The sequence below is a fragment of the Temnothorax americanus genome, unplaced genomic scaffold (assembly GCF_048541705.1).
Source record: "Temnothorax americanus isolate GAGA-0224 unplaced genomic scaffold, ASM4854170v1 Scaffold59, whole genome shotgun sequence".
In the NCBI taxonomy this organism is placed as follows: domain Eukaryota; kingdom Metazoa; phylum Arthropoda; class Insecta; order Hymenoptera; family Formicidae; genus Temnothorax; species Temnothorax americanus.
Genome location: NW_027509741.1, coordinates 817,877 through 828,793, shown reverse-complemented (window position 1 = coordinate 828,793; position 10,917 = coordinate 817,877). Strand labels below are relative to the sequence as shown.

The following is a 10,917-nucleotide window of genomic DNA, read 5'->3' as shown; positions in this document are numbered from 1 at the left end:
TTTACAATAATTCTCTAAACATAATAATTTCTCTTTAAACAAATGATTCTTTCGATTGTTCAACGACTCGAGAAATTGGTCGATATAAACTCTCAGTATTCTCACATACCTTTCTATTGTAAGGCTTTCTGTTGGCAATCCTACATCCAGGCGAAGTGTTGCTAGGTTTCTCTCTGCCACTATCCACTTCCAGTGGGGAACCAAGATGGCCGAAGGATGACAATATGCAGCTGTCAACTGGTGCAAACGAGTAACATTTCAAAGAAATTGGAGGGAAAATGTCTCACGTACAGTATGTAGACGAGTTGGTAAAGGAGTACTTGCTCTTCAGAGGTTTTAGTCAGACCCTGAAGGCTTTCGATAATGATCTGAAAGCGGAAAAGGAAAAAGGATTTAGGGTAAGCATGATTATGGCAAAATAACAACAAAATATACAACCAAATAAGAGTACGGCCTTATCAAAAAGTCAAGATTCAGGATAATCGCGCGATAAATGCTTTATTCTGCTGTTATATGTATATTTACTTACGTTCATTATATATGTAAAGTGTTACATGTCAACAAAAATATTTATACATGAGCTATAGATATTATTGGTAAAAAATTGTATATTGCTTGCTTAACAGTACTTGACTATGTTTGATTGAACAGGTAGATAAAATAATTGATCAATTAATGCAATATATATATAATTATGATTTGACGTCGTTGAGAGAATTATGGGGACACTTGGATACTAGAATGTTTTGCCGACTGGAAAGCCATTTTACGCCCGCGATCAGAAAGTTGGAGAACGCTGTGCTAAAAATGTACTTGGTGAACGCAGCCGTAAACGGCAAGCAAGATAAGATACAAGAATTTTTCACAAAAATGGCACCAGAGCTACAGGGTCACTCGGAATGGAAGGAATGGTTCGGTATGTCCTTTGTTCATTATGAATTTATAATTTATTTACACTGCAGATTTAGGAGATTATAATTTATACGCTTTCTGACATTGCAGCTCTTGCCTTTATCAAAAATCCCGAAGACAATCCGGCTTACTCGGTCCATTTTAGCAGGCAATGGTACGACACCATGTTGGTATCTTTACATAATTTCCTAGCAACCATCTTTCAAGTAAGTAAAAAAGCATTTTCATCGAATTGCAAAGCTCAAATTAATTTTTCCAGATAAATCATAAGGTTAAATAATAGAGCTGTAAGATAAGAGAAGAGCATTATCTCACAATCAGTTAAATATCCCTATAAAAAATTAGTATTTTTCAACGCACTACTTTCTAACGCACCATTTTGTAACAAAATAAGATAAAAGACATGCGATTATATGGTACGAAATGTGATATTGAGTGATGAGAAATTTAATATGTCGTTATCTTAGTGTATGCCACAGCCGACGTTACTCACAATTGACGAAGACACGAACAAATTAAAACGATTGCAAGAGGAAAATGAAACGTTGAGGCAACGGTTGAGTGAGTCTGTTAAAATAGAAAGCATATCGGATGTTAATCCGGGCCCGGCACCCCAACATCCCCCCATCATGGATGATTTTTACATTATTGCTCAGTAAGAGTTCACGTCCGCTATATTTCATAAAAGAAGGTTCTATAATAATTATAATTAATATAATTATTTATACTTATAAATAATAGAGAGTCGCCGTTACTGGAAAATCCAAAGACACTGAGGAATCTCATAAGAAATATTGGCGGTGGGTCCAGTCCAATCCTAAGCAGGAAGTCTGCAACAAATATAAAAAAAAATGCGGAATCTGAAATGGTTTCGACTAAACGGACAAACACGAAAGGACGGGTGAATTCGATCAGTAAGTCCGAGGCAGTCGCCAAGAGGAGCATCAGCTGTGATTCAAGATTAAATAGTTCTAGGAAAAGAGACTCTTCTATGGACACTGCTATCGAGAGAAAAACTAAGGAAAAAATAGATTCCAGTTATATTCTTTTAAGTCAGGTTAAAGAACCTTACTAATCTCAGAAAACTTCTATTATTAATTACATCAATCGCTTTTGTACAATACGTAACGTTTACAGGAGGAGTATACAGAGCACAAAACCTCCATAATTCAATGCAAAAGTAACGCGAGCGGATCGTACGTCGCGACGGGCGACGCCGATGGTGTCATCAAAGTATGGACGCCGATTCCTTCACCAAAGTAAGAACAGTGCATAACTTTCCCTATCAATGTAGCATCGATAATATGTAATTCTCATTATCTGTATTTGTTTCAGGACTGTTACTACGTTCACTTCCGTCACAGCAAATTCAAACAAAGCTATCACCTCGTTGGACTGGATATCAAAAAACGAACGTTATTTCCTACACGGTGACAACAATGGTTTAATTCAATTGCACGATACGCGAGATTTCAAAACGCTCTGGGATATCCAGCATGAAAATTCGCGAATCGTCACTTTGATCTGCAATCCGACGGAATCGACATTCGTCTGTTCTGTATCGGATGGCAACGAGGGTAAATTGTTGCTGTACGATATAAAAACGAGAAAGCTTGAGAGAACGTTGCCGCTGGAGCAGAACGTCACTGCTTTATGTTCCACTTTCAATCATAATGGCCAATTACTTATCACGGGATTGTCTAATGGCAATATACTGATACATGATCTGAGGCGAAACGAGATAATAGACAATCTCAACTGCCACTCTAGCCCAATAATCGACATAGAATTAATTAACGATTATACGAACATATGCGCGCAAAGCGAGGACGGTAAGCTATGCCAAAGGAGCTTGAATCATTTTGGAAAGATCTTGTGGGAGACTAAAATTAAGATCGAGAAGAACCCCGTTCATGGGAAATTATTTACTTTCGATCAGAGCGGCAATTATATGTTACTCTGCACACAAACTGGAGGAAATATATACAAGGTACTTATGTACAAGATATTTTATACAAATATATACTCAATATCGATTGGGTACATGCATAATGACATAATGTTTAAAAACTTATTCTGACACACGCGAGACTTTTCTGTTTCAGATGCCACCAGGTGCACAAGGAAAGATTTTAGAGCTAGGCGGACACAAAGGTACTCTATGTTGCGACTGGTCGACTGCCAATCAATCCGGAACTTGTATAACCGGGGGTGCAGAAGGAAAAGCACGAGTATCAACACTACTCTCACCATGATATAGAAACAAAATTAGCATCTGTATAAATTCATAAGACAAATAGACAGTTACTAATGTTATTAGTTAAAGATCTTGTAGATATTATTTTATTCACTGTACTAAATTCTGTAAGTGATTGTAGAATAAGTACATCATGTTAGGTTTTAAGACACTACACTGTATCGCCAAAGCGTTGATAATTCGTGTAAAAGAAAACATATTCAAATATTTTATGAAAAGTATAATGTATCACTGTAGCAGTAATTACAAGCAGTAATATAACTGTATTTTATCTTTTGGAAAACAATCAGGGACTACCAAATGTAAAATATACAGAGAATATTGTAATTATTTTAAGGAGGATCATAAATATCTCTACAATTATTATTACATGGTAATTTTACTCGGTTTTATAATAAAAAAAATCGAAAAAAAAATGAACGTGGTTTCGTGTGTAAAGTTATGATTTAGGAAAATGAAACACATGTACAAGAAATCAAGAAAATGTCAATAAATACGAGTCAATTTTAGTGTTGCACATGTTTTATGTATCACTTCCTGGCAAATTAATTTCTCTTTGCAAATAAATTCCGATTAATAAATCATAGGGTGAATTTACTCTATTTTGCTTTTTTCTTTTAAAGTGATTTATGTTACATTAAGCTTCTTACCTTCTTCAGATCTTTACATCTAACATGAAAGAAGTTTCAAATGCGGTCTTCTCATGGACCACCTATTAAATGGACCTGTCATATCTAGCTGTGGAGACCAGTACCGCCTAAGGGCTTCAGTTATCTCCGAAGGAGTTAATGGTTTCATTACGAAATTCTATAAAAAGAACAAACAATATATATGTTGCTTCGTGTTATGTTGCTTTGTTATTTTGATGTTTTAACAACTATATGTACCTTACTATGATAGCGTGGTTTAAATGTAAATGGATTAACATAATTGAGTCGTTGCCGATCTATAGCATCACCATGCATTATTTTACCTTGATCTTGCCGTACTAAAAAGGCGAGATCAACAATTTGAGCAACCGTTTCATATGCAAGGTAAGATAAGATTGTTTGTGCTTGTTTTGACAAGGTAACATCACCTATAATTAAATATGATAATTAAAATGTAGGCTACGCATATAATTTTAATACTAATTGAGATAGTACCATCCAAGCAAATCCAGTCACAGAATTTATTGCGACTTTTGTTCGCAAAGGAGACACGACGTGCCTTGCTGAATTTTATGTAATGCATTTCATCCATGGACCTCGACGCGATGTCCGCACGAATGCATCTACGTCGTTTAATATCGTCCACGAAGGATGAATTTTCTAGAAGTTCACCCGTGTTGTCAATCTGTTCTAGAAAACTCTGAAATGGCACTTTTTTCTTGGTACCATCCATTTGTTCAGAATCCACGGTAGTTTGTGGGTTGTCATTCGCCATAAGTTTTTGAACCGAGCATCCCAATTCTCTGATTTCTGAAAGAAAAAGTCATAGCCTGTAAAAAACAACAACACGACATAATTAAAAAATTTTGCTGCATATTTACCAAGATATTTCACGATGCGCTGAAGCTTGACTTTGTCTTTACGTAAAAGAAAAAGAAGATCCTCTCCATTGATGACATTGCTCTTCTTCGAATTGGCTCGTCTATCCGCAATTTCACAGGCTCTTCTGACAATTGCTTTCATTTGTTGCAGCACGACATCCTCTATGATCTTTACAGATTCCAACAATGGTTCGCTACTGTCACCAAATCCATGCATCATCTGCCGAATTTCTGCACAAACCATTCAAACTCTGTTTATCATTTATTTTGTATGAAACATGATTAATTTTGCTTAATAGCTGTATTCAATACGCAATTATTGTGTTAATATTAATGCAATTTGCAATTATGTCAATAATAACGTAATAATTAGGTAAAATCAATCAACAAATATGTCGCTTATTGAAAATTATTTCACTATTGTTTATCGTAATTGAATTTTAGGATTAATAATTATGGGATACCGAAAATGCGCTTTTTTATCTATATATTTCTATTTTCTATTGTGTGTGCACACATAGATCGAATATCTAACCTCGTAAATTATAACGAGCGCTTACCCTGAGTGTAATTCAGTGATTCAGTGTCCGATGGCTTAAAAAATGTCGCTTCGGCCATTTTTGCTTATTTGTGTCACTATTTTATCAAATGACAACAGATTCTTTGTAAATTGTAAAATATTTGAACGGGAATATACATCTATGGGCACGATAGTTCCGATATTCACTGTCATTACTGAAAATCTATAGTGTACGTTACGTAAACTATAGATTTTCAGTACTCGCAGTGAATATCGGAACGCAGCCATAATATTTACGTCAAAACGCTGACAGTGCTGCCACTCAGAGCTGCGTTCGAAAACTTTATTTGGGTGCACATCGCGTCGTTCTATCTTTGTTACTTACTAAAAATTGAACAAGGACAAAACGACGCTGGTATGCTGGTGTGCACCCGAGGGAAGTTTTCGAAAGCAATCCAGGCATTCATTGCCTTGAGCCGCTTGAGCGCAATGGTTTCTTTCTAGCGATAGAAATAGGAAACGGAAAGAGGATGTGTATTAAAAAATGTGTATGTGAATCAAATATTAGATAAAAAATATAAAAAGAATTTAATTAAAATAGAAATGTTTGGGAACTTCTTTACTTGCTGTTCCAAATTGTTTAATCTTTATCTTTAATGTCAATATACGAGAATTATGTTCACTTATATAAACTTTTTACACACAAATCGTATTACGATCTAAAATATACTATGCAGTTGAAAGACTGATTACTTGTAGGCTTATTACTCAGTCTGTTCCGCTACGATATGTTCTGGCACAACTTTAGCAACTTTACGGAATTCCTTGCTCAAAGATTTCGGGCATTGTATCTGTGTCCAGCTGATCGGCACCATGGCAACACCTGTAAGATAAGCCATTAACCCTCAGTTACCTCACCTGGGTCTGAGACCCTGCACATTGTTAAAATGTGCAGGATTTTTAAAACATTCATAAAACTCTTGTATCTTTTTTTAGTCAGTACTACATCAATTTGAAAAAAGGCAAATTATTTCGCTTTTTCAGAAAAACACGTCTTCCTTTTTTTTTAAATAACATTTACATTTTTTAACTTGGAATAATCTAACTTGCACAGTCTTATAGATCTTTAAAAGACGCATTGATTAAAAAAAAAAGACTTCAAATTGATGCATTTGTCTTGAAGATACAAGCTGGAAAAAACGGCAGGGGTCTTTCAGACCCTGGTGAGGTAATATCGGGGTGTAAAAACGTAAGGTAACTGAGGGTTAAAATTAAATAGCAAAGAGGATAGAATACACAGAGCCATTACCTTCATCGCTGTGAGCTATAACTACTCCTAGTTCATTTTCCGCGGTGCTCAATTGATAAGTGTGTATTTCTGTCATTGGCATCTATCGAAACGTATAAGAAAGATTACAGGCATAATAGTCGATGTTTAGATATATCGTTTCGCAGAATGAGGCTAAAAGGATACAACTCTTGCGAGAATGATGTCTCCAGGTCGATAGCACTTGTACATCTCTATTTTGTCTTTGTCAATTGCTCGAACATCCTCCTTCCTCAGTATTCCTCTGTAAGGTCTCGTCAGTACTATGTCACCCACGCACTTGATGCTACATTTACAAAATCTTTGATTAACTACAGTGACCATGGCCGTCACGATGTCTCCTGGCGCAGGAACGATGCTTTGCTCCGTTATACCACGTACCTCAATCGTACGAGTCTGTAACGATGTATGTTTAGAGATATTTGTTCCAGTACGTTAAATACAGAAACGTAAGACTCAGAGCCACCGCACAAGACTCTCGTATGATCACGTAGCGTAACGTAACGTGAGCCAACGCACAAGAAACGTATTGGTTACGGCCGTTACGGCGTTATACGTTTCGTTTCTTGTGCGTTGATCTACGTTACGTTACCATGCGAGAGCTTATGCGGAGGCTCTAATCGATACGTTTCTTGTGCGTTGGCTCACGTTACGTTACGCTACAAGATCATACAAGAGTCTTGTGCGGTGGCTCTTACTTTGTCGTTTGTTACTAATTTTACAATGCCAGCGAGCTTCGAATAGATGTAACCCTGCTGCTCGTATGTCCCAGGTCCGGCTACGTTGCTTTTATCAGCTACACATAACCTTTGGCCTTGAAGAAATATTGAGAAATTAGTCTAATACTTGCAAAGTTATTGAATTGACGTCGCTAATAACAAATAAATAATTACCGGGCACACAGACGATAAGTTCCTCCTGTTCGGTCATTATTTTTATGTTACGTGATATATGCCGCGATTATATATTTATATTTATCTATGAAAAACATCAATCTATTGTAGACAATTGCCGTATCAGTAACGTGGAAAAATCTAGAAATCCGAGAGACATAGATACGAATAGGAATCTGGTATTCGTTTACGTAATACTGAATTTATTTTGGATAAGAAGGCTCCGTTTGATAATTTACATGAGGTTATGTTAATCCCACGTTCGTTGTTCGTTCTGGACGTTCAGTGTTCAGTCAGATCACTTCAGGTCCAGGTGGCATTACTGCTGTGAATGAAGATAGGTGCAGAGAGAATCACAATGAAGTTAGCCGGACAACTTTGACTTAAAAAATTTTTTTTTTTACAAATCGTTTGTTAGTCGCTTATATGTATAATAGGTGATTGTCAGACTAATTTAAACATTTGTTAGTTAATAGGTTTTATGTAAATACAAAAATAATTTGGTATATATAGCCGATAAAATATTATAGAATTTTTTACAGTTTTTTGTTTCAAAACGGCCATCGATGCGGAATCGTTTGTTGGTCCCGAATAAATTAATTAAAACGTTTGTTGGATCACGGTTTCGTTTAAAAAAGCGAAAAACTTTATATCGTTCAGCTGCGAAAGTGTAATATATTTGATATATATATATATATATATAATATATGCCATATGGCAAGTTGGATATATAAATTATTCCATATATTTCTTTCGCAATTGTTATTTTCTAAAAGTGATTCTCACACACGCGAATTGGAGATTCATTTTAACGTAAATATCAACGCACAATATACGCGATTATACGCTGATATCACGTGACTTTATTGGTAACCGGCGATTTATCTTTTGTGCGTGCGAATCAGAATTTATCGAGCGATCGTCTCCACGCCACGTACTTATACTTTCTCGGCGAAGCGCATCTGAGCAGATGGAGATGCAAAGGACAGAGTGGACGCACTGGACGCAGACAACGGGCGGTATATATGTATATCTTGTTTTTTAACACTAATACTATCGAAAATTAGTTTATACCCATTTCCACCAAAGTAAAAAAGGGTCAAAATGAAAAAAAAAGAGAGAAAACAAATTGATAAAATTATATATATTTCAATAAAAGTTGGAGAAAATTTCAAAAATTGTGATGTTTTAAAAATGAATATTAATTATTTTAAAAAATGTCAAATAAGTCGAATTATTTTGACTCTTTTGTTCTATTATAGTGTTAATTATATAGCTATAGTAGTTGTATTGTATTAAGGGCGACTTCGATGAAATCCAAATTATTTTAATCGTTGATTAATTCAATCGGTATAATTATAACGAATTTTTAATTATTTAATTTGGTTTTTTTAACTAGTTTTCCTTCCCATTTGTCGAGCAACAACAAATTAGTAATCCTATTTTTGTTAACAAAATACTAAAAGTTTCTCAATTGACAAGTTAATTACTTATTAAGTTAATCAGAGAATTTGGTCGAAGTCATGCTATAATAACAAAGAAAGAGAAAAAGTAAGAAAAAGAAAAAGAGATAAGCGAATAGATAAGCGGAAGTGGCTATTTTCTGATTTTGCAGCTTCTAATACATCAATAAGGTGTCGTTACAAAAAGGCTGTACCTAATTATATAATATTTTAATCGAGTCATGAGCAATTGCTATTACTTGATAAAACTCTTCACTTCAAAGTTCATCAGATTAATATGGGGATTGCTCAGATTAAAAACAAAAAAGATATTTATAAATATGTTACTTTGGCTTGAGAAAAAAATTCTCCGTGTGCTAACGCCATCTCGATAAGTGTTGTTGCCATCGATGAAATTGTAGTGTATCGGGATATTTGTAAATCGTGGAATCAATAGCGAATCATAATTTTAAAGAGAATTGTGTCATGCTATTACATATTTTATATTTATTCCGTTAACTTTTATTTATAATTTTATAATTTTATATGCTGTATGATAGATATTTTAATGTTTATTTTTAATGTAATTTTTATATAGGTATGTAAAAATGTATATGTATATATTCGGCTACTTCCAATATTTTTTGTGTGTATTAATATAGGCACATAAAATCCTAAATAGATAATGTAGAATTTTATCGTGAAATTTGACACGAATTGTAGATCGTTTAAAACGAGCTTAAACGAATACTTTAAACTCGGTTCTGGTAACGAGAAACATTCAGAGATTTCCGTATCGACTTTTCGCCATTGCGTACAATATCGGGAACCGTTCTCAGTTTTATCGACGGCTCTACGAGTTAATCACCGATAAATGATTAATGTGCGTTCCTCAGGAAATTAAAGCCCCTCGTCGTAAAATTATGCGCGGGAACATATATCGGTATGGTTTAATAATAAATTTCAACTTAATCAACACGCGAGAAGAGAGAGAGAGAGAGAGAGAGAGAGAGAGAGAGAGAGAGAGAGAGAGAGAGAGAGAGAGAGAGAGGGAGAGAGAGAGAGTGAGAGAGAGAGAAGGGGGAGAGAGAGAACTGAAAGTTGATGCATCTTGCGAGCCTCGGTTTCGTTACGTTGCGAAAGAGACGAGCCGTTAATATCTGAGAAATCCGGTCTTTAGGCGAACGAGTTACATACCGAGTGTCCGGATGTTCTTTTCGTCGCATATTATTCTTATGTAATTTGAGACAAATATTTTTTAAATAAAAAATATCAAAACACAGCTTTTAAATAATTAGCAATAAAAAATAAAATGCTTCTTACAGATTAAGTTTTGAAACGCCAGATATATAAGAGATTAATATTTGCTAATTAATTTCTAGTTTTAGTCTTTGTGTAAGAAAAATTTCTATTTCACGCTTCGTTACAAAAATACCTAAAATTGAAAAAAAAAAAACGTCCTCGATCTTTTATTAAAGAAAAATCAATTATAAATTGATAACCTGCCGTTTAAAGAACATTCGATGGTTTGGAACACTTTGTATGCACGATGACCGTTTGGCAATAACGTTATCGGTATTATTAATCGAAAGAGAGCGGTTGGCGGTTAACAGATTATTTTCGGACATAAATTAATGCCGCTCGGCCGCTACGTCCCGCTGAAATTACCCGCGATGATTAATATATACAGTAATTTTGTTTGTGATATTTATCAAGTTAGCGCGACAAATCGTTCAAAACGTGTCGTTTATATCGATAACTCGCTGCTGTCTAGGTCAAATCTTGGCGCCGCGCCATTAAAATTTATAATAAATATCAAGATAACTTCTTTTTGCGTCAAAAAACGAAAGGTTGATTCTCTACATCGCAAAAATTTATGAAGATTCTCCATAATTCCCTTCCTCCCACTCTCTCTCTCTCTCTCTCTCTCTCTCTCTCTCTCTTTCTCTTTCTGCCTTTCGACGTTCAACAACGAAGCGATGGTCTTGTCGTGATGTTTTGCTTTATGAAATTGTCGTAAATATTGAACGCCCGG

At 35.1% G+C, this 10,917-nt stretch overlaps 2 protein-coding genes across 2 annotated transcripts; one reads left to right on the top strand and one right to left on the bottom strand.

Moving 5' to 3' along the window:
- Window positions 1–12: 12 nt before the first annotated feature.
- On the top strand, window positions 13–3,678 carry LOC143904885 (WD repeat-containing protein 91). Its single transcript, XM_077419863.1, has 8 exons — window positions 13–398; window positions 652–916; window positions 1,003–1,118; window positions 1,380–1,567; window positions 1,654–1,969; window positions 2,050–2,171; window positions 2,248–2,902; window positions 3,018–3,678. Exons 1-8 carry the CDS (start codon window positions 279–281, stop codon window positions 3,165–3,167), a joined length of 1,932 nt encoding a protein of 643 aa, XP_077275989.1. The 5' UTR covers window positions 13–278; the 3' UTR covers window positions 3,168–3,678.
- On the bottom strand, window positions 1,569–7,742 carry LOC143904887 (transcription initiation protein SPT3 homolog). Its single transcript, XM_077419866.1, has 9 exons — window positions 7,441–7,742; window positions 7,246–7,361; window positions 6,695–6,943; window positions 6,530–6,611; window positions 4,701–4,931; window positions 4,315–4,629; window positions 4,057–4,247; window positions 3,820–3,976; window positions 1,569–1,742 (listed from the first exon to the last, which is right to left on the bottom strand). Exons 1-8 carry the CDS (start codon window positions 7,475–7,477, stop codon window positions 3,839–3,841), a joined length of 1,359 nt encoding a protein of 452 aa, XP_077275992.1. The 5' UTR covers window positions 7,478–7,742; the 3' UTR covers window positions 1,569–1,742; window positions 3,820–3,838.
- Between the last annotated feature and the right edge of the window lie 3,175 nt (window positions 7,743–10,917).

Bases quoted from the DNA above. Each gene is read 5' to 3' on its own strand.
- LOC143904885 (XM_077419863.1), top strand. From the start codon at position 279: ATGTCTCACGTACAGTATGTAGACGAGTTGGTAAAGGAGTACTTGCTC. The intron at 917-1,002 runs GTATGTCCTTTG...CTGACATTGCAG, and splicing joins GGAATGGAAGGAATGGTTCG to CTCTTGCCTTTATCAAAAAT. The intron at 2,903-3,017 runs GTACTTATGTAC...TTTCTGTTTCAG, and splicing joins CTGGAGGAAATATATACAAG to ATGCCACCAGGTGCACAAGG.
- LOC143904887 (XM_077419866.1), bottom strand. From the start codon at position 7,477: ATGACCGAACAGGAGGAACTTATCGTCTGTGTGCCCG. The intron at 4,630-4,700 runs GTAAATATGCAG...TTTTTCTTTCAG, and splicing joins GCGCATCGTGAAATATCTTG to AAATCAGAGAATTGGGATGC. The intron at 3,977-4,056 runs GTACATATAGTT...TTCTTTTTATAG, and splicing joins AACCACGCTATCATAGTAAG to AATTTCGTAATGAAACCATT.